The sequence below is a fragment of the Staurois parvus genome, unplaced genomic scaffold (assembly GCF_062004578.1).
Source record: "Staurois parvus isolate SC_StPar_1 unplaced genomic scaffold, SC_StPar_1.0 ptg002113l, whole genome shotgun sequence".
In the NCBI taxonomy this organism is placed as follows: Eukaryota; Metazoa; Chordata; class Amphibia; order Anura; family Ranidae; genus Staurois; species Staurois parvus.
Genome location: NW_028319909.1, coordinates 4,393,691 through 4,416,897, shown reverse-complemented (window position 1 = coordinate 4,416,897; position 23,207 = coordinate 4,393,691). Strand labels below are relative to the sequence as shown.

At 44.0% G+C, this 23,207-nt stretch overlaps 1 protein-coding gene across 1 annotated transcript; it reads right to left on the bottom strand.

The window, feature by feature from the left end:
- Positions 1-1,517: 1,517 nt before the first annotated feature.
- Positions 1,518-22,918, bottom strand: LOC149432755 (myelin-associated glycoprotein-like). Its single transcript, XM_089665006.1, has 9 exons — positions 22,835-22,918; positions 22,391-22,747; positions 16,312-16,602; positions 12,367-12,630; positions 11,929-11,982; positions 10,350-10,458; positions 6,337-6,370; positions 5,747-6,217; positions 1,518-3,623 (listed from the first exon to the last, which is right to left on the bottom strand). Exons 1-8 carry the CDS (start codon positions 22,875-22,877, stop codon positions 6,110-6,112), a joined length of 1,260 nt encoding a protein of 419 aa, XP_089521132.1. The 5' UTR covers positions 22,878-22,918; the 3' UTR covers positions 1,518-3,623; positions 5,747-6,109.
- Positions 22,919-23,207: the final 289 nt, after the last annotated feature.

Here is a 23,207-nt window from a genome sequence, read left to right as displayed (position 1 = left end):
CCCCTTATGTACTATACATGGTGATCATATCCCCCCCCTTATGTATTATACATGGAGATCATATCCCCCTTATGTATTATACATGGAGATCATATCCCCCCTTATGTATTATACATGGAAATCATATCCCCCCTTATGTATTATACATGGAGATCATATCCCCCCTTATGTATTATACATGGAGATCATATCCCCCCTTATGTATTATACATGGAGATCATATCCCCCCTTATTTATTATACATGGAGATCATATCCCCCCTTATGTATTATACATGGAGATCATATCCCCCCTTATGTATTATATATGGAGGTCATATCCCCCTTTATGTATTATACATGGAGATCATATCCCCCCCTTATGTACTATACATGGTGATCATATCCCCCTTATGTATTATACATGGAGATCATATCCCCCTTATGTATTATACATGGAGATCATATCCCCCCTTATGTATTATACATGGAGATCATATCCCCCTTATGTATTATACATGGAGATCATATCCCCCCTTATGTATTATACATGGAGATCATATCCCCCCTTATGTTTTATACATGGAGATCATATCCCCCTTATGTATTATACATGGAGATCATATCCCCCCCTTATGTATTATACATTGTGTTTATTTGTAAACAAAATATAGTGAATGCGGGGTCCAGGGAGAGCAGATATAGAGAATGCAGGGTCCGGGGAGAGCAAATATAGTGAATGCAGGGTCCGAGGAGACTGGATATAGTGAATGCAGGGTCCGAGGAGAGCGGATATAGTGAATGCAGGGTCCGGGGAGACCAGATATAGTGAATGCAGAGTCAGTGGAAAGCAAATATAGTGAATGCAGGGTCTGAGGAGACCAGATATAGTGAATGCAGGGTCCGGGGAGAGCGGATATAGTGAATGCGGGGTCGGGGGAGACCAGATATAGTGAATGCCGGGTCCGGGGAGACCAGATATAGTGAATGCAGGGTCCAGGGAGACCAGATATAATGAATGCAGGGTCCAGGGAGAGCGGATATAGTGAATGCAGGGTCCAGGGAGAGCAGATATAGTAAATGCAGGGTCCAGGGAAAGCAGATATAGTGAAGGCAGGGTCCGGGGAGAGCAGATATAGTGAATGCAGGGTCCGGGGAAAGCATATATAGTGAATGCAGGGTCCGGGGAGAGCGGATATAGTGAATGCAGGGTCCGGGGAGACCAGATATAGTGAATGCAGGGTCCGGGGAAAGCAGATATAGTGAATGCAGGGTCCGGGGAGACCAGATATAGTGAATGCAGGGTCCGGGGAGAGCGGATATAGTGAATGCAGGGTCCAGGGAGAGCGGATATAGTGAATGCAGGGTCCGGGGAGACCAGATATAGTGAATGCGTGGTTTGGGGTTTAGTAACACTTTAAGAAGAATCTGTCAGATCACCCAAATACCACATGTAAACTGTTTTAGTGAACGGAGCCCAATGTTCATTAACTGGTGTTATAATAACAATTTAAAAAAAAAAAAGAATAATGAAAACAATTATTTCTCATTCTTGTTTATTTTTCCTTTCTGTTTTTTTTTCAGAAGATTTATTGGGTTTTTCAACACATCAACATTTAAAGATTAACATTACACAACATGAACATATCAATGGGGGAAATAAAGGGAGGCATTGCACCCAGTTGTGAAGTTGTAGTACAGATAGTAGACCTGAAGTAACAAAACGTCATTAATTTACCATTAAGTGAAAACACTCGGAGAAGAGCCCTTCCAAGCATCCACCTCTCCGCCCCATGATATAGAACATGAAAAATGAGTATTTTATGAGGTGAGATAGACTGTGATATATAGGGGGATAAATAAATATAGGTTGCCAGGTTTCGGTAAGAGACTTTGAATTTGACCCCCTGGATGGGGAATGGGGGGAGATCTGATTTAGATGTTGGGCAGAGAAGTAGATACTTCACAGGCATTATGGTAGTCCTGAGAGAATGTAGGATAGGATTAGGTTTTAACTCCAGGGCCTATGGGTGTTGGGCGTGGTTCAAAGCTAGAAAGAAGTAGTACTATGGTATTAGGGAAATGTAGGATTAACATAATGAATATTCTTTTGGGTCATGCCCTCTTCTGGTAGACTATGACCAAAAGGAAGTGTAACATCCAGAGGGCAAGCAAACAGACAAGGAAGTAAAAAGAATAGGTAAAAAGGATGATGGAAGGGAAGGGGGGGGGGGGAGAATGGAGATGCAAGAAGAGGAGGGGAAACCAATAACTCCATAAATCAGATGTTCAAGGCTCTTGTGGATAGAGTGGAATACTAGACCGATGATGGTGACCTCAGAAGACTGTTAGAGAATGGGGTGTGGGTGAGGGAGCCAAGTTTATCCCTTTATGTCTCTAACAGTTTATGATGAGTATAATTTGTCAATTGTCTGAGAGTTGGGGGACGTGGTTTAATGGTGTGTCAAGAGCTTGATTTGCTCATTTAAAGGTAGGGTTCTGGTAATGTATTGGAACCATTTGCATTGAATAGTTTCTGTGGGTCTTGATCTGGAGAGGTTTAGGTCCAGTTTTTCCTTGAGGAATAAACCATTGAGGTCTTGCTTGACATCTGCTATAGTGGGTGGAGACGTGGATGACCATTTCTTTAGGAAGGAGCGTCTAGCAGCCATGAAGCAGGTTAAAAGGCAGGGTTGTTTGCGTTAAGTAATCATTTTATTGGCTCTAAAAGGCACTGAAGGGATATTCTCTAGGTTCCCGAAAAGAAGGATGAGGGGGTCCTTAGATGGTTGGAGGCCAGTGAGTATCACGACAAAATTCTCCAGTTGATACCAGAAGGCGGAAATATATGTACATGACCAGAATCTATGAAGAAGAGCTGCATGTTGCAGAATGGGCGAAGTTGGAGGTGCGATGATTGTTTAGATATGAGACAAGGTACATATGCTCGATGCATTATTTTAAATTGTTGTTCCCACCAGAATTAATTGGATATAAAGGTGCAGGTGGTGTTGAAGCCCATTAATATTTGCTCCACTGTTATAAGGGTGTGGAAGTCTTTAGTCCAAGAGGAAACCGATGAGGAATCCAGAGGCAGGGGCGGACTGACAACTCATGGGGTCGCCGGGCAATAGGGGATCATGGGGCCCCTGTGTCCTTGCCCAATCTCAAAAAAGCCTATGAAAAAGGTACCAGGGGCATCTCATGGGGCCCCCTACTGACCACGGGCCCTCGGGAGTGCCCGAGTTTTCAAATGGTCAGTCCGCCCCTGTCCAGAGGTTTGCAGAAATTAAGGTTTTGCTGACTGTAGATATGCAGTATTTTGAATTGCTGTTGACAGATTAATGTGTTGGTAAGGGAAGTACGGAATCTCTTAAGCTTTTCAGGGCCAATGTTATTAACATAGTTTACTACTTGTTGAGCGTAGATAAAATGATGGGAGGGTAGGTCCATTTGATCCGTAATGCGGGTAAATGGTAAAACAGCTCATGAGGAGTCATCAAAAAGTTGTGCCTTGAGTGGCACCTGTCATTTTTGTTGTAACTCATATGTCCATTTATTTCATTCTGGTCTCTGAAGGTTTTCATAATGTTTTTCTGAATGTAAATCCCTTCCATCATCTGTAAGTTGAGCAGGGAATGGAGGCTGTAAGAAAAAAAGTTGTGTACTATTTTTATTTATTTATTTATTTTTTAATTAAAAGAAAGTCTTTAGAAGGACAATCAACCAGGCACGTTGTATGACTCCCCAGGACTTGCCGTAGCTATGCTGGGCATACTAGAAGTCTAGGTTTAAGACATTCAACCAAGTAATAATGTTTCTTTGGACCAGTATTTCTTTGTTGCAGATGCCACAATGACAACATTTTTTAAATAAAAGACGCTCACTACTAATATTGTCAGACCCTCCTAGAGTCACTGCTCAAGTCAAAGTCAATCTGGAAGACTCTTAAGCCAAATTTTGAAGTCCACGAATTCAGGAATATGCAAGACTGTAGCAACAAAACAAAACCTATGTGCAGATCATACTATTACCTGCCAACATTCAAATTCTTCTATTGCTCTTATGAAGACTCCATCTGTGCACACAATCCAAGCACTTGAACCCTGGCCAGGAGATGTGTAGCTGAGCAGATCAACGGGGAATTTCTGCTGTGGGCTGCCCAGGGCCATCTTAATAACATCATGGGCCCCTGAGAAAAGTAAGGCACTGGAGCCCCTACAAGCCTGCCCCAATTTATGCACATACTCTCAAGAATGAAAGTATAAATAGTTGGTAGAATTAAATATACACTATATTGCCAAATGTATTGGGCCAGCCTTCCAAATCGTTGGATTCAGGTGTTCCAATGACCTTCATGGCCACAAGTGTATAAAATCAAGCCCCTAGGCATGCAGACTGCTTCTGCAAACATTTGTGAAAGAATGTGCTGCTCTCAGGAGCTCAGTGACTCCAAGCGTGGTCCCGTGATAGGTTGTCACCTGTGCAATAAGTCCATCCGTGACACTTCCTGGCTACTAAATATTCCACGCTCAACTGTTAATGGATTTACAACAAAGTGGAAGCAATTGGCGGTTGCCAGGAGAACGGTACTTGCCTGGCTGCATTGTGCCAAGTGTAAAGTTTGGTGGAGGGGGGATTATGGTGTGGGGTTGTTTTTCAAGGGTTGGGCTTGGCCCCTTAGTTCCAGTGAAGGGAACTCTTAGGGTGTCAGCATACCAAGACATTTTGGACAATTTCATGCTCCCAACTTTGTGGGAAGAGTTTGAGGATGGCCGCTTCCTGTTCCAACATGACTGCGCACCAGTGCACAAAGCAAGGTCCATAAAGGCATGAATGAGCCAGTTTGGGGTGGAGGAACTTGACTTACCTGCACAAAGTCCTGACCTCAACCCCATAGAACACCTTTGGGATGAATTAGATCAGAGACTGTGAGCCAGGCCTCCCCCAACATCAGTGTCTGACCTCACGAATGCGCTTCGGGAAGAATGGTCAAACCTTCCCATAGACACCCTCCTAAACCTTGTGGACGGCCTTCCCAGAAGAGTTGAAGCTGTTATAGCTGGAAAGGGCCGGGCCAACTCAATATTGAACCCTATGGACTAAGACTGGGAGGCCATTAAAGTTCATGTGCGTGGAAAGGCCGGCGGCCCAATACTTTTGGCAATATAGTGTATATTTATTAGTATTTTATTTAATAAAATCAAATTAAAACAATAAGAAAAAATGCCATAAATCAAAGACTAATCAACACAAAGGGCACAGTACAGCGGAGGAGGCAGAAGGGCATAGTACAGGGAGGGTCAGGAGGGTACAGTACAGGGGGGTCAGGAGGGCACAGTACAGGAGGGGATCAAGAGGGTACAATACTGGGATCAGGAGGGCACAGTACAGGTTCTGGGAAACAGCCATCCCGGGATAGCTTAGTAAAAAGTGTGACTGTCCCAGCAAATCCGGGACAGTTTGCAAGTATGATGTAATGCAAGATTATCATGGGGCCCCCATGCACCTGGGACCCTTGCATTAAGACAGTCCTGGGACAGTCTGGATAAAAATAATTGAGCATCCAGGCCAGGATGAAAGTATTAAGAAACCGCTCCTCTATGTGTAGTTGAAAGTCAAGTGCTTGGTTTGTTCCCGTGTGCTCAGGAGTCTTTGGAAGTGCAACTGAAGCATTTCAACCTTGTCATTAAACAGTACAGTCGTCATTATTTGGTGCACCTGTGTTTCTCTTTTCATGATTCAAAATACATCGGTGATTTCATTACCTTTAGAATATCATAATCACTTGAAATCTCTGTTTTCACAAGATCCATATATATGGTGTTTGGTTGTTGCGAGCTCTGGGGACGGGAAAAAAGAGAGAAAGAAAAACAATCATTGCAGATTTGGGTTTCACAAACATAAATTAAGAAAAATAGAGACTTTGCAAAAACACGATAAATTTCCTTTAAATGACGTACCTCACACCTTGATGATGTCTTACATGCTTACATGAAGGGAACTCTTAGGGTGTCAGCATACCAAGACATTTTGAACAATGTCAGGCTCCCAACTTTGTGGGAAGATTTTGGGGATGGCCCCTTCCTGTTCCAACATGACTGCGCACCAGTGCACAAAGCTTTTGCTTTTCATGATTCAAAATACATCGGTGATTTCATTACCTTTAGAATATCATAATCACTTGAAATCTCTGTTTTCACAAGATCCATATATATGGTGTTTGGTTGTTGCGAGCTCTGGGGACGGGAAAAAAGAGAGAAAGAAAAACAATCATTGCAGATTTGGGTTTCATAAACATAAATTAAGAAAAATAGAGACTTTGCAAAAAAAAATACATTTCCTTCAAATGACGTACCTCACACGTTGGTGATGTCTTACATGCTTTAGTTCTATAAAAACAACAATAATAGTAAAATAATAATAATAATAGTAATAATAATAATATCACTTTTTAGCAGTAATATTGATTTCTCATCACTTGCACACTAAAGGGGGTAAAAAGATAGATTTAAAGGATAGGCTCCGCCCACACGGCTGCGTCATTCTTTCACTTTTTCCTGTGAATGCACAAACTACAACTACCATCAGCCTTTGCAGCCAACAGCTTGTAGTACTGAATGCATTGCGGGGTCGTTTATATGCAGCCTCGTAGTTCATTCACCAGCCATTCGGCTAGTAAACAGTCATCCCGTATGCAGGTACGGGCTGAAAGCTGCAGGGCTTGTCTGCAGGAATCTGGTATTGCACCCCCAATCCCCAATTACAGGTGCAATGCTTTCCAGGCTTCTTAGGGAAAAAATAATAAATGTATATATTTTTTTTCCTTATAAAATATGTGCATTTAATATGTTTTCCCAAAAGGTGAACTTATCCTTTAAGTTCATCCCTAAACCACAAATTTATCAAATACGGTGTGTACGATATAAGATTCACTGGTCAGAAACCTGTTTAAATCATTCTATTACATATTCTCACAAGTATTTTTCTATACTTTTATGTTGATTGAAATGGAGTTTGCACGTTCTCTCTTTGACTGTGTGGGTTTCCTCCAGGTACTCCAGTTTCCTCCCACACTCCAAAGACATGCTGGTAGGTTAATTGGCTCCTGTCTAAATTGTCCCTAGTATGTGTATGTATGAATGTGAGTTAGGGACCTTAGATTGTACACCCCTTGAGGGTTAGGGACTGATGTGAATGTACAATATATATGTAAAGCGCTGCGTAAATTGATGGCGCTATACAAGTACCTAAAATAAATTAATTAAAGAAATAAAATGTAAGAACATGTTATGGTTTGTGCACTAAATGGGTTGTTTTATGCATTTCCAATACTTTTTAACATATACAGGCAAAAGAGATCCGTTCCGTCAACCCAACCTCCAAAGCAGGCAATGAGAAGCACCGGTGCTCAGACAACCGCTCCCGCAGGAAAAGTTCTAGCAGCGAGCGGGTTTGATTCATTTGGATTTTAACCCTATGTCTAAATAAATAAAAAAAGTATGCTGACCCCTGCGCTATCCGACTAATAACAAAGTGAAAATTAAATAAACTGAAATGAGATAGCTGCTGCTAACATCAAAATGTGCTCCCACAAAAATGACAAATAATAAACAAACAAGTGATGCTGCGCTGCTGACACACTGTACAAAAAAGTGTAACTAAATAAAATGTCCCAAATTTAGATCATACACTGTGAGATCAAACAATCTTGATAAAATAAAAATTCTTCAATAATTCTTGTGGTTTATTCTTATATTAATGTCCCAAATGATGAAGTCACGTGGGCATGACGTAACGCGTAAGGGGAGTGGCTCTGAGCAGACGAGATTACTGAAACCAGCTGATGGGATTCACAGCCTGCATTTGATGATTTTATGCTTTAAGCCTTTTTTTATCTTCGAATACATGTGAGTGTAACACTGTTTTTTTATAAATATTACTGATAGCATGTACTCCACCATGGGAGTTTTTCTTGTTCCTTTTAAGATGGATATATGAGACCTCCATTGCTCTTAACCTCCCTGGCGGTATGATTATTTCAGATTTTTGGTGCTGAAAGCGGTACCATTATTTTGCATGGAAATTTGGCATTTATATTGTCGGCCTGTATTTCTTAGGAATAACTCACTGAAATCTGTCCGAACAAGAGTCCAGTAAACATCCCGGGTAGGATTTAACTTGAAACACAAAATCATAAATTATAATTTAATAAATAATCATAAAAAATAATAATATAATAATTCAATAAGTCAATTCAATTAATTCAATAACATAATCAAACCAAAAACACTGAAATGTGAAATAGAGCGCCAAGTTCGCACATCGCTGAGCAAAGTCGCAAAATCGTTTTCAGTGTCTGATGAGGAATTTCCCCCACGAATCATTATCACTCAATTCTGCAAGTGGTTCTGATTTACTATCGCTGTTCTCTAGCCGGTCTAAAACCGCTTTTGACCTAAAGAGACGCTTTTTTGGACGCCATGGACGTTTCTCAGTTTCCAGGCAGAAAGAACGGTAAAAATGCAGGCAGGGCGCCGGACAAAGCACTCGGGACACAATGTATGTGAAATGGTTTGATACAGGAATGTTATACTATGTGATTTTAGTGTATTTAGTGAATGTCACTTTTTGTCATTTTCAAATTTCCCGCCAGTTCTGTCCCCGTACGTCCCGACGTCGCAGGGAACGGAACCCAGAAGACAGATGCCGGCATCCACCGGATTACATTGCCGGGGACACTGCAGGAGGGACATCGCGGGAGCGCAGGACAAGGTAAGTGATCGAGGGATCCCGGAGCAGCACTGCAGTGTATTCCCGAGTGTAGCTCGGGGTTACCACTTTTGGTACTGAAACTTTACCCCGAGTGTAGCTCGGGAATACCGCCAGGGGGGTTAAAGGGATCGATTCCTAGCTCTGATCTGACAGTCAAATGCACACTTAAGATCTTTGATTACTACCATATGGCTATGGATTAAGAGAGTGGAAAATCTTTCTGTCTATTCGTTAACAAAGCGTATTTTCATGTGCTCTAAGGTGAGAATTCTGGGAGCACGGAGGTGGCACCGTTTTCTGATTTTGCTTAATCTCACTTGATGGGCTTTGGGACATTAATATAAAAAGAAACCACAAGATTTGTTGAAGAATTGTTATTTTATCAAGATTGTTTGATCTCACAGTGTATGATTTAAATGTAGGACATTTTATTTAGTTACGATTTTTTGTACAGTGTGTCAGCAGCGCAGCATCACTTGTTTGTTTATTATATGTCTAAATAAAGCCTTCATATTTTTATTAAATCCTGCCGTGTTCTGACTTTTGCTGGACTTTCACTTTTTAGCACATATCTGATAATTCATTTTATGTATGAGACGGAAGAAAAGATATTTTTCCTGATACCCAGATTCACGAAGGTGAACATTCCCACCATGTCACCTACCCAGAAAAAAAGTCATTGTGTAGTCATTGGTGTAGCTTTCCGTAGACCGGGCTTTGTGATTACGGTAGTTGCCCCAGCTACTAAGCAACTGGGAACAGCCTTTGAGTCACACTCTATGGACCACCAGAGCCTGGGCTGCAGGAGATTGTGGGAGACTACTGTTTTGGCCAAAACGCCTGGCTATCTTTTGCCATGAGAAAGTTAGGTAGAAAAAGCTTTATATTGGCTGCTAGGGGCCAACACAAGCCATTGTGCTTCCCTTCATACATGAGGTCCAACGGTCACAAAGATGTCTTATTTATTTATTTATTTATTTCCGGTACTTATATAGCACCATCAATTTATGCAGTGCTTTATTTGTATATTGTACATTCACATCAATCCCTAACCCTCAAGGGGCGTGCAATCTAAGGGCCCTTAGACAGGAGCCAATTAAACTACCAGCATGTCTTTGGAGTTTGGGAAGGAAACTGGAGGTACCTGGAGGGAAACCCATGCAGGCGCAGGGAGAACAAACAAACTCCAGGCAGGTGGTGCCTTGGTTGGGATTAAAACCAATTCCTATGACTATAACTAGTTTGTACCAAAAACTGACTGTTGCTCCCTTGGGTGACTTGGCTGCCTTACCTTGTATAAAAGAAGGCAATTACAATCAGAAGGGTTCTATGGACCACCAGAGCCTGGGCTGCAGGAGATTGTGGGAGACTACTGTTTTGGCCAAAACACCTGGCTATCTTTTGCCATTATATGAGAAAGTTAGTAGAAAAAGCTTTTTATTGGCTACTAGAGGTCCATTGGTCACAAAGGTGTCTTATTAATTAATTAATTAATTAATTAATTTATGTCCGGTACTTTTATACCAATTCTTATGACTATAACTAGCTTGGAACAAAAACTGACTGTAGCTCCCTTGGGTGACTTGGCTGCCTTACCTTTTATAAAAGAAGGCAATCACAATCAGAAGGATGACTCCAGCCAAAATCCCCAGAATTGGAAATAAAATAGAATGAATGCCAGTTGGGTTTTCATTGGTGTTGTTTTCTATGCAGAAGAAAGTTAGTAGGTACAATGAATGGTCATGTACAAATGTTGAGCTACGTTACATAAAAAAAAACAAGACAGCAAAGGCCAAGTCCCTTACAAGTTCAGGGTACAGGAAGCCTCAGGCATACTCTGATGATTGTCATCCAGTGGCCATAGTTTTGGATAGGGTGAAGATCTGATATCTCTATAGACAGTAGGCAAAACCATCAACTTTTCTTTCATAAGGAAAACGTTGAAGAGGTTTGATTTTCCTAGGCAGCTGAGTTAAGCATGTTCATACATCAATGGATTCAAATTAAAATTGTCTGGCGCTTGACTTTTACCCATACATGTAACCTCCATTGCACATCTATGGCCAACTTAAAGACCAACTCTAGAGTTTTGTCTTTTTTTTTATGGTGCCCCAGCATGATTTAAAATAAAAATACAGCTCTGGCTGTAATACTCCCCCATCTTCTGTGCCATTCCCAACACTACTTCTTCTCCATCACAAGATGACCGTAGTTTTCCAGATCAAATGCATCATTGAAGCATCATTCAGCCCAAAAGACTGAGGAGATACTGAGAGTGAAGGACATCATGAACCTGGCCCTTGAAAAGGCATTATCTCAGTACCCTGCACTCACGGTGTAATGATGCAGATGGTGGCACTATGTCAGAACCTCTCTCTGTATCATTGACAGTGAGTAAAATCCTCTCTTGTAGAGGTATAGACTCCAGAGAGAGAGATATAATTCCCCCCCCCCAATACACGTCATTAGTAAGACCTCATCTGGAATATGCAGTTCAGCTTTGGGAACCAATTCACAAAAAGAACATTGGGGAATTCTTTCTTGGATACACAGAATATAACTGGATATAACATGTATAGGTAAAGTTGATCCAGGGAATATCCGATTGCCTCTCGGGGGGATCAGGAAGGAATTTTTTTCCCAGCAGGAGCAAATTGGATCATGCTTTGTTGGGTTTTTGCCTTCCTCTGGATCAACTGTGGGTGTAGGATTATAACTTTTTTTTTTACGGTTGAACTGGATGGACTTTTGTCTTTTTTCAGCCAGACTAACTATGTAACTATGTAGTTATGTAATTGAAGACCACCCACTGCTGGAAAAGAGGCTAAGAGAAAGACCTTGCACATCAAGCTACCAGCCTAAAGACATACCAGGGGTGGACTGACAACTCATGGGGCCCCCGGGCAATAGGGGATCATGGGGCCCCTGTGTCCTTGCCCAAACTCAAAAAAGCCTATGAAAAAGGTACCAGGGGCATCTCATGGGGCCCCCTACTGACCCCGGGCCCTCAGGCAGTGCCTGAGTTTCCAAATGGTCAGTCCACCCCTGAGACATACTGTATATAAATGTAAGTATAAAAATAGCAGAAAATCCTGTTGTAGGTGACAATTCTTGCTGTGCAAAGCCAACTAAATACACATGGATATATGTGACCCTGTCACATTCACATTCTTACCCTCCAAAAACACTTCCGTGTTGGGTAAGCTGACCGTCACGTCTTTTGGTGCATCTGGTGAAGAAAATATTTTTGCTTAAAAGATAATTCCACTATAAACTTTTCTCTCTTTTTTTCTTGTTATTTCCATTTCTCCTGCTTGCTGATGAGTTTCATGACATGCTGACTTACTGAGGAAAAAATATTATTACTGGAGTCTTTAAAACAATGAAAGAAGTTAGGGAGTCACCATTTCTGACCCAAAAAACAGATATCCCATTTACTTTTCTTTAGATACTTCAAAGGTACCTTGTTTTTTTAGAGCCTGGTGGTTTCCAGTGAAGGGTTTTGAGGCCAAAAACTCATCTAAATATAAAGTGACTTCAAAAACTATCTGACCATTCATTTTGACTAAACCCTCTTGGGCCACCTAGTACTGCTGGGTTATGATATACGTACATTGCACAGGTATCCGTGTTGGTGGTGATTCTCCTCTCCCAACGTCATTTATTGCAGCACAAGAATAGGGTTCCGTGTCTTTGCTGACATTCAGTACTATGATTCTTGGATCTTCATTTCTTAATTTAATTTTGTCATTCCCGCGGTACCATTCATATCTGAGTGGAGGAGGGTTAGATCTGCTGGAGCATGTTAAAGTCACACCCTTACCCTCCAAAAACACTTCCGTGTTGGGTAAGCTGACCGTCACGTCTTTTGGTGCATCTGGCGAAGAAGAGAATATTTTTGATTAAAAGAAAATTCCACTATTAACCTTTTTATTTATTTTTTTCTTGTTATTTCCGTTTCTCCTGCTTGTTGATGAGTTTCATGACATGCTGACTTCCTAAATCTCTCAGGACTTTCAATGATAAAATAATCTCCGCACAATTTCCAGGTGTACCCTACTACGGCTGTCATTAAAAGCCCAAATGGTGACTTATCTACAATTAAAAATACACAGAAAATGCTGAGAGGTCATTAAAGGCACAATTTAGTAAGGAGCAAATTTTATTACTGGGGCTTTTGAAACAATGGAATAAGAAGCCAGGGAGTCACCATTGTCAGCCCAAAGGTGCGATAACCTTTCGGTGTTCTTTAACTCCTTAATGTATAAGTAAACGCTCACCTTGTAACACAACCCATTCAGTTGAAAATAGAAACTAAAGGTAAGGCCGGCCATACATGGGTCGATTTTCGAACGACCTAAGAATAATCAGCCAATTTTCGCTGTTAGTGGGGCAATGGCCCTGGATGATTTCCGTGGTTCCTCCCCATTTCGTTTATCGGGCATGCTGGAAAATTTGTGAGAAATGACCAATTTTCTAAATCATTGGTGGCACCATTAGATTACAGAATGAACAATGTTTTTGATTTTCAACCCATGTATGGCCTGCTCAAAACATTTGTGTATATACCCTCTCCGGCCGCTTTATTAGGTCCACCTGTTCTATTGCTTGGTAACACAAATTGCTAATCAGCCAATCACATGGCAGCAACTCAATGCATTTAGGCTTCTAGACGTGGTGAAGACGACTTGCTGACGTTCAAACTGAGCATCAGAAATGGGGAAGAAAGGGGATTTCGGTGACTTGGTACGTGGCATGAAATATATTTGTCACTGGTCAGTCCTAATAGAAGAATTATGGTGTTTATGTCCCAGATTGATGGTGGTGCTTGGAAAGTCCCTATGTCCAACAAAAAGTATGCTTTTCAATGCTTTGAACGTGGCATGGTTGTTGGTGCCAGACGGGCTGGTGTGAGTACTTCAAAAACTGCTGATCTACTGGGATTTTCACACACAACCATCTCTAGGGTTTACAGAGAATGGTCCGAAAAAGAGAAAATATCCAGTGAGTGGCAGTTGTGTGGAGGAAAACGCCTTGTTGATGTCAGAGGTCAGAGGAGAATGGGCAGACTGGTTGGAGATGATAGAAAGGCAACAGTAACTCCATTAACCACTCGTTACAACCAAGGTATGCAGAATACCATCTGTGAACGCACAATATGTCCAACCTTGACACAGATGGGCTACAGCAGCTGAAGACCACCCTGAGTGCCACTCCTGTGAGCTAAGAACAGGAAAGGGAGGCTACGATTCGCACAGGCTCACCAAGAATGGACAATAGAAGATTGGAAAAATGTTGCCCGGTCTGATGAGTCTGGATTTCAGCTGCGACATTCAGATGGTAGGGTCAGAATTTGGCGGAAACACCATGAAAGCATGGATCCATCGAGCTTGTATATACAGTTCATGGATGTGTAGCCGACAAATCTGCAGCAACTGTGTGATGATATCATGTCAATATGAACCACAATCTTTGGGGAATGTTTCCAACACCTTGTTGGATCTATGCCCCAAAGAATAAAGGCAGTTCTGAAGGAAAAAGGGGGTCCAACCCGGTACTAGCAAGGTGTAACTAATAAAGTGGCCAGTGAGTGTATATAGAAAATACTATAAATACCTTTTTTTTTTACCTTTTTTTAAGTGATCACATACCCTCCGTTCTCAGCTGCATAAGGAGCTCAGAGAGCTGCAGGAGAAGAAACAGCAGCACACTGGTCTTCCCGTTATATATACGTGATTTTGAGCACCCCTGCCGCCCTGTAGCAGTATATCTGCTATAGGGCAGCAGGAAAGCAGTTAATGTCCATAGTCTGGACACAGGTGCACTTTAATACTTGATATTTAAAGTGATGCTAAGGCTAGGTTCACACCTATGCAGTTTGCATTCAAGTCGTTTCTGCATTGCGTTTTGCGGAGCGTTTTAATTGTTTTCACCTGCGTTTTGGCGTGTTTTTGATGCATTTTAAAAAAAAAAATTCTTGTTGCTAGGCAGATTTAAAATGCTTAAAAAATGCCGCAAAAATGCACCAAAAACACACTACATGCTTTTCTGCAGCGTTTTTGTTGAAGTCTGTAGAACCAAAAACACAAATTTTTGCATTCAAAAAAGTCGCTGACCCTTTTTGAAAAAACGCACCGGTGAAAACACGGAGAAGTGAACCTGTCCCATATGAATTCATGTTAAATGGACTGTACTGTGTTTCTGCAAAACGCTGTGGAAAATGCATAGGTGTGAACTTAGAGTAAAGGCATACTTTTTTTTAATAAAAAATAACAAACATGCTATACTTACCTGCTGTGTGCGGTGGTTTTGCACAGAGCAGCCCAGATCCTCCTCTTCTCGGGTCCCCCGCAGGCTCTTCTGGCCCCTCCCTACTGACAGGTGCCCCCACAGCAAGCAGCCTGTTATGGGGCACCGACTGCTCCATTTGTCCATTCACACAAGGAGCCAAAGCTCGGCCCGCCCCCTCTCATTTTTCATTGGGTCACTGGCTGTGATCAGGGCTGCTGTTAGAAACCACGGGGCCCTGTACAGCCAACCTGACCAGCCCCCCCCCCCCAAAAAAAAACACAGTTTACTATGCTTCAGTTATAAATGAACACAGTGAGTGATCAGTACCGATAACTTATTGTGTTCATTCAGGAAAGAAAGGGGCTGGTAAATGTGACATATTTACCAGACCCTTCCCCCACTCTTTATCCTGTAGGATCCTATTGTGTGCTTGCAGCTGCCAGTGGAAAGGAGAGGAGGGAAGCTGCAGAACTGTAGGGGCACACAGGGGGACCTGGGCAGCAGGAGGAAACGCTTGGTGGACAGGGCAGGTAATAGGTGCAGATGGGAGCAATTACTGGAACCATTCCCTTGTATGGCCAGATTTCAGCTGCTGCAGAGAAAGTCATACAGGAGATCCAGTCATTTCCCCCCTCGTCGTGCCGATCACCCTCCCTGCCCACATCTGATTCATCCAGATGACTGGGCCTTCCTGCTAGCCTGGGCCCCGTACAGGAGGACTGGTGGTACCCCCTTATCCACGGCCCTGGCTGTGATTGACAGCAGTGGCTCCCACTTCTGTCTCAGCCAATAAGATGAGGGAGTCTCAGGATAGCCGAGACTCCAGTGCACATTGCTGGATCGAGAGGGGGCTTAGGTGAGTATTGGGGGGGGCTGGGGGCAATACTGCAAACAGAAGGTGTGAAGGTAAAAAACCTTGAGCCTTTAGAACCACTTTAACTCAACCATAAAACTTAAAAAATTTTAACTTGATCCCAACATTTAACTTTTTTTCCTCATTTTTACTCCTTTTATCCAAAACCTAAACTTGCCCTCAACCCGTAACACCAAGTGGTGTATTTATTACGGAGTAAATCTGCCTTTCACAATACATTCTCTGCTGGCAATTGTACTCGGTGCACGTGCAGGAAATGACAGTGAATATCTGACCAATTCCCCAAAGTAACACTTTACAATCTACTATTATGTTTTTCTTGCCAATAGCACGGGGTTCAATAACTGGAAATTTTCTGTTTAAAGCTAAATTTTAATTGCCTTTAATACATACATCTGATGTTCAGTCTTCCTGCCCTGCGTGATGTTATCCCGTTATAATAAGTTGCTGTGCACTGAATTTCTGTTTTGTCGTCCTCGTGTGAAGGAAAATATCTGATTGTTAATATTTCCCTCCAGTTTCCTCCAGATAGATCTTCAGATCGTCTCTCGGTTTGGCCAGGTTTGTTTAACTTTAGAGAAGGTGGATTGGAGCCACATGTGTGCACCACAGAGCATGAAACAATTTCAAGACGTCCTTCCACCGTTTCTCCATTCGCAGTAAATTCCGGCATATTTGGAGTATCTGAAAAATATTATGGTTAAGTTCCTAAAGTGAGGTTAAAGTGTTACTAAATCCCGGACCCTGCATTCACTATATCCGCTCTCCCCGGACCCTGCATTCACTATATCCGGTCTCCCCGGAACCTGCATTCACTATATCCGCTCTCCCCGGACCCTGCATTCACTATATCCGGTCTCCCCGGAACCTGCATTCACTATATCTGCTCTCCCCGGACCCTGCATTCACTATATCTGGTCTCCCAGGACCCTGCATTCCCTATATCTGGTCTCCCAGGACCCTGCATTCCCTATATCTGGTCTCCCAGGACCCTGCATTCACTATATCCTGTCTCCCTGGAACCTGCATTCACTATATCCGGTCTCCCCAGAAACTGCATTCACTATATCCGCTCTCCCCAGACCCTGCATTCACTATATCCACTCTCCCCAGACCCTGCATTCACTATATCCGGTCTCCCCGGACCCTGCATTCCCTATATCTGGTCTCCCTGGATCCTGCATTCACTATAGCCGCTCTCCCCGGACCCTGCATTCACTATATCTGGTCTCCCCGGACCCTGCATTCACTATATCTGGTCTCCCCGGACCCTGCATTCACTATATCTGGTCTCCCTGGATCCTGCATTCACTATATCCGCTCTCCCCGGACCCTGCATTCACTATATCCGCTCTCCCCGGACCCTGCATTCACTATATTTGGTCTCCCCGGACCCTGCATTCACTATACCTGGTCTCCCCGAACCCTGCATTCACTATATCTGGTCTCCCCAGACCCTGTATTCCTTATATCTGGTCTCCCTGCACCCTGCATTCACTATATCTGGTCTCCCCAGACCCTGCATTCACTATATCTGGTCTCCCCGGACCCCGCATTGACTATATCTGGTCTCCCCGGACCCTGCATTGACTATATCTGGTCTCCCCGGACCCTGCATTCACTATATCTGGTCTCCCCAGACCCTGCATTCACTATATCTGGTCTCCCTGGACCCTGCATTTCCTATAACCCGTCTTCCCGGACCCTACATTTCCTATATCTGGTCTTCCCGGACCCTGCATTCACTATATGATCAAAAAATTTGAGTATCCCCCCTATTTAGTGAATACAAGCTGCGCATACACTTCAGTATTACCGTCAAAACGTTAGTGATAAATATCCAATTATCACTCATACATTATATATCATTCATTAATGCATATCTTAACCATTATCTCTGTAACAAAAAATAAATAAAAATGAAAAAAATACAACACATAATGTGATATCTCAAAAAAAAGTCTGACATAGAAATTATATATAATAAATAAAATAAAATAGAAAATATATATATAATTTAAAAAGCCCCGTGATGAAAGATGATAAAGAAGAAATTAAAGTCCAGTGATGAAATGACTTCATGTGGCGAAAAACTTTAAGGTATAGAAAACCTTGTGCAGTGCCCACCGTGCGCCCCCACTCAGGTGTGCACTCACCAGATATTGCCTTTGTTAAAGCATACTTAAGAAGATATCCATTAATTAGACCAGGAGGTTCCTCCAAGAACAGCCCACTTAATGGTTGATTGCCAGGTTAATTCAAAACTCAATTCCACCATGTCATGAAATGAGAAGAGCAAAGAAATCCGCTCCAATAGTATATTGCCCAAGATAGATAAATTTATTTACTCCAAGTAATGCACTTACAATGTTAAAAACATCAACAAGCCCAAATAGTGTGTCTTTGTGACCAGCAGATACCGCATGGTGCTCCCACCACCTCCGGAACTGTTGGACAGAACGTTGTCACTTCACTTCCGGTTACGGATCTTCGTCACTTCCGGTCTGCCACACCGTCATGCGCTGACGCATTTCCTCATATCCTGACTTACTCATGCATTCACTATATCCGCTCTCCCCCCGGACCCCGCATTCACTATATCCGCTCTCCCCCCGGACCCTGCATTCACTATATCTGCTCTCCCCGGACCCCGCATTCACTATATCTGCTCTCCTCGGACCCCGCATTCACTATATCTGCTCTTCCCGGACCTTGCATTCACTATATCTGGTCTCCCCGGACCCTGCATTCACTATATCTGGTCTCCCCGGACCCTGCATTCACTATATCTGGTCTCCCAGGACCCTGCATTCACTATATCTGGTCTCCCCGGACCCTGCATTCACTATATCTGGTCTCCCCGGACCCTGCATTCACTATATCTGGTCTCCCAGGACCCTGCATTCACTATATCTGCTCTTCCCGGACCATGCATTCACTATATCTGGTCTCCCCGGACCCTGCATTCACTATATCTGCTCTCCCCGGACCCCGCATTCACTATATCTGCTCTCCTCAGACCCTGCATTCACTATATCTGGTCTCCCCGGACCCCGCATTCACTATATCTGCTCTCCTCGGACCCTGCATTCACTATATCCGGTCTCCCCGGACCCTGCACTCACTATATCCACTCTCCCCGGACCCCGCATTCACTATATCCGCTCTCCCCGGACCCTGCATTCACTATATCTGCTCTCCTCGGACCCTGCATTCACTATATCCGGTCTCCCCGGACCCTGCACTCACTATATCCACTCTCCCCGGACCCCGCATTCACTATATCCGCTCTCCCCGGACCCTGCATTCACTATATCTGCTCTCCCCGGACCCTGCATTCACTATATTCGATCTCCCCGGACCCTACATTCACTATATCCGCTCTCCCCCGACCCTGCATTCACTATATCCGCTCTCACCGGACCCTGCATTCACTATATCTGGTCTCCCAGGACCCTGCATTCACTATATCCGGTCTCCCAGGACCCCGCATTCACTAAATCTGATCTCCCTGGACTCTGCATTCACTATATCCGGTCTCCCCGGACCCTGCATTCACTATATCCAGTCTCCCCGGACCCTGCATTCCCTATATCTGGTCTCCCTGGTCCTTGCATTCACTATATCTGGTCTCCCCGGACCCTGCATTCACTATATCCGCTCTCCCCAGACCCTGCATTCACTATATCTGGTCTCCCCGGACCCTGCATTCACTATATCCAGTCTCCCTGGACCCTGCATCCACTATATCCGCTCTCCCACAGTACACAGAACATGGAAATGCAATTATTTTAGTAAATATAAACTGCTAAATACCTTTTCTCATCAGCAGTATAGAGCAGTCTTGTGACTTCTACCAGTGTCCAAACAAACAGTAAAAGAGCTTTAATAAAGCCATCCCCAACCTCTCTAGCTGTTTGTACTGTGAATTAATTCATCCTCAAAGACAAGAAGTTGAATTTGAAGACAAATTTCTCCTATGGTGATATTCTAAGATGCTGAATCACAACTGAGCCTGGTAAACTGGCCTTGCAAGACAACATCTGATTGTACAATCTCATTCAGATTTTCCATCAACTATGTTGTGCCAGGAATGGATTGGATAGGCAGGTCAGCAGGGCCGTGCCGGGGATTGATGCCACCCAGGGTGGCCATATTTCTGCACCTGATAAGCTGTAAGAGAAGCTCAGTACATGTTGGAACAAGAAGGCTGGCACATGTTCCTACTTACGTGCATGCTCATAATTCGGAGCAAACGCTCAATGTAAAACAGTCATTGTCACCCCCGGCAAAGGTGTTAGCAGAAACGGCCTATTTAAGCTGGACTCTGACATGGATGGATTGCTGAGTGGTCTTCAGCTAGTTCCTGTTTTATCTGAACCTTGACCTACCAATACCTCCTTACCTGTGTATGACCCGGCTTGCCCCTGAACCTTTCCTTGGCTTGCTGCCTGCCTACTGTGACCTCAACTTGTATTCTGACTCTGCTTGTCAGGGATTCCGTCACCGTGCAGCCGAGTGACATCAACGGATCCCCTCGGACCACGCCGGTGCGAGTGCGCATGCGCAGGAGCATGTGAGTGCACGCATGCGCAGTAGTGTACATGTCACCGCAAGGCGGGCTATTTAAACCTGCAATACAGTATAATCAATGCCTTCTGGTCTATAACGTCCTGCACTCCAAAACCTGATTCTGTTGCCTCTATCTGATCTGACCCTGGCTAAGAGAGAACTCCACCTGCACCAACCCCGGCTATCCCTGACTATCCGCTTGCCTGCTCCCTTCTACTTGATTTAGTCGTTTGATCCTGACCCGGCTTGTCTGACTCTGCTGCATCCACGGTCCTGCACCTGACCTGCATACTTACCTGCTGCTGCACCCATGGTCCTGCACCTGACCTGCATACTTACCTGCTGCTGCACCCATGGTCCTGCACCTGGCTTACATCCTGGTCACTGCCATACCTGCCTGCTGCCGCATCCACGCTCCTGTGTCCAGTCCCAGTCTGCATCCTGATTGCCGCCATACCTGCCTGCTATTGCACCTACGTTCCTGCATCCACACCTGGCCTGCATCCGGATCTCCTGGGTCTTCACCTGCCTGCTACCAGTTCCAGACCTACCCGGCATTCGTGCCACTCCTGGTTCTGCACCCTCATTTCCCACTATCAGGGGCTCCGAGCGGGAGTTGTAAGAGGATGCCTTCTCTCCACGTTAGGCTCCCCAACCAGGTACGTGACATTGCTCCTGTCTTGCATTGCTGTACCTCGCTGCCCGGCTGCGTATCGATCCTGGCTTGTATCTTGACTCTGTCTCGGCCTGTTGTTCCTGCACTTTGCTGCCCAGCTGTTGATGACCTTTTGGGTTGTGTCCAGGCAAGTATCACTGTGTTCCAGCTCCTGGTCCCTGCCTGGTGATCCATGGTCATCTGCTTCCTGCAAACTCCAGCTGGCACTACCTGCCACACTGACCCTCGTGTCCTCACACTCCCTGTCATCACCACCAGGGGTGTTGGATAAAAAAGGTGCAGGAGAAACCCCCTCTCCAGCTTGATCTCCACCATCACCCTTCCTTCCAGTGGCAAAGATGGCTACTTTGGGGACATTAGCATACACAGGCAGTCAGTTTAGTGACACAGAGCCTTTTAAAAGTGCAAGATCAGTGTAACTGAGTAAAAGTATCTGTCCTTGGATGAATGAAGAGCAGGACTGAGCTTGTTGATGCTGAACCATCACTGTGGAGCCTCAGGCATTGGTGCTGCCTGTGTGAATGGCATACTGCCTGGGCAGGGAGCTCATTAATTTTGAACCTGTGCTTTTATCATTTTCACTATTACTGAGCTGCACTAAGTACAAAGTACATAGACATAAAGGCTCGTTGTCACCCCACCGTGACACCATGCTGTCTGGGTTGGCCATCTCAGTTGACCTCATTGGCGGCACAGCCCTGCTGGTCATCATACTGTTCCAGCTCTCTTCTGATTTTTCTGGGGTGGGGTCCAAAATTCATGGACACTTGCATTAACTACTGTTTGAACCCTCATTAGAGAGATCTGATCACTTCCTCTGTTTATGACCACTTTAGTAGTTACAGAAACTGCAATAAAGTTCCAACAAAGGTTCTGACACTTCTAACAATAGAACTGAAGAAAATGCCTGTGCTCAAATCCAAATAGCTTACATACTGTATATGCAAATAAATATAACATATGGCCAGGGGTGGACTGACAACTCATGGGGCCCCCGGGCAATAGGGGATCATAGGCCCCCTGTGTCCTTGCCTAAACTCAAAAAAGCCTATGAAAAAGGTACCAGGGACATCTCATGGGGCCCCCTACTGACCCCGGGCCCTCAGGCAGTGCCCGAGTTTCCAAATGGTCAGTCCGCCCCTGCATATGGCAACCTACAATCCCGTACCCTGAACTGTGCTGCCTTATGCAGCCTACCCACTCCATCCATAAAGAAACGTTTACCTGTGACATGAAGATGTAGATTCCTCCGACCTTGTTTTGACCAAGCATTAGTGTCCTGATCTTCTGCTATTCCTGGTAAATAGTATTGATCACCATCATCACTTCTCACTGGGTCTATCCTCAGGGAACAGCTATTACTCCCAGGTACTCGTGAGGTTCTGCCTCTGTATTCCTTTATTACTAAAGAACTTCTTTGACTGTTAAACACCTGAGGATATCCTATAGTTTGAAATAAATACCAAACAGTACTGGTTGTCGTGGAACTCTTATGAGGCTGGAATGTACAGGGAATCTCCACACAGGATCCAATTAATCCAACAATTTCAATAGGGAACTCCCACCTCTGACACACAAGTCCTGGCCAAAGACATAAAAATATAAGTTGATTACTAAGGTACTAAGTTTATGGTAATCAAGTTTCCTCAAAACATGAATCTACTTTACCTTGAAAAAGAGTGAGGAGCAGAATCTTCTTTGTGATACCCATCCTGTGCTGGTCAGAGACAATGTTCGGTCACAGGTTCAACTCTAAAAAATTACATATATGATACACCTTAATTTTGAACAAAAAAGACCACGAGGGCCTGAAAAGATGATGTTAAAGTAGAACTGAAGGCAGCAAATGCTTACCTTCCTTCCGACAGCCCCATCCCTTGCCGGTGTCAGCATCTTCTTCACTATGCTGGTTTTCGGCCATCATCATTAGCCAAGGATGGATGACGTCAGTTCTGCCATCATTCCAGCACACAGGGTTGGGGCCGACCACTGGCCGATGGCAGGGGCGGACTGACAACTCATGGGGCCCCCGGGCAATAGG

Bases quoted from the DNA above. Each gene is read 5' to 3' on its own strand.
- LOC149432755 (XM_089665006.1), bottom strand. From the start codon at position 22,877: ATGGGTATCACAAAGAAGATTCTGCTCCTCACTCTTTTTCAAG. The intron at 22,748-22,834 runs GTAAAGTAGATT...GTCTTTGGCCAG, and splicing joins GCTCCTCACTCTTTTTCAAG to GACTTGTGTGTCAGAGGTGG. The intron at 16,603-22,390 runs GTAAACGTTTCT...AATATTTTTCAG, and splicing joins TCTACATCTTCATGTCACAG to ATACTCCAAATATGCCGGAA.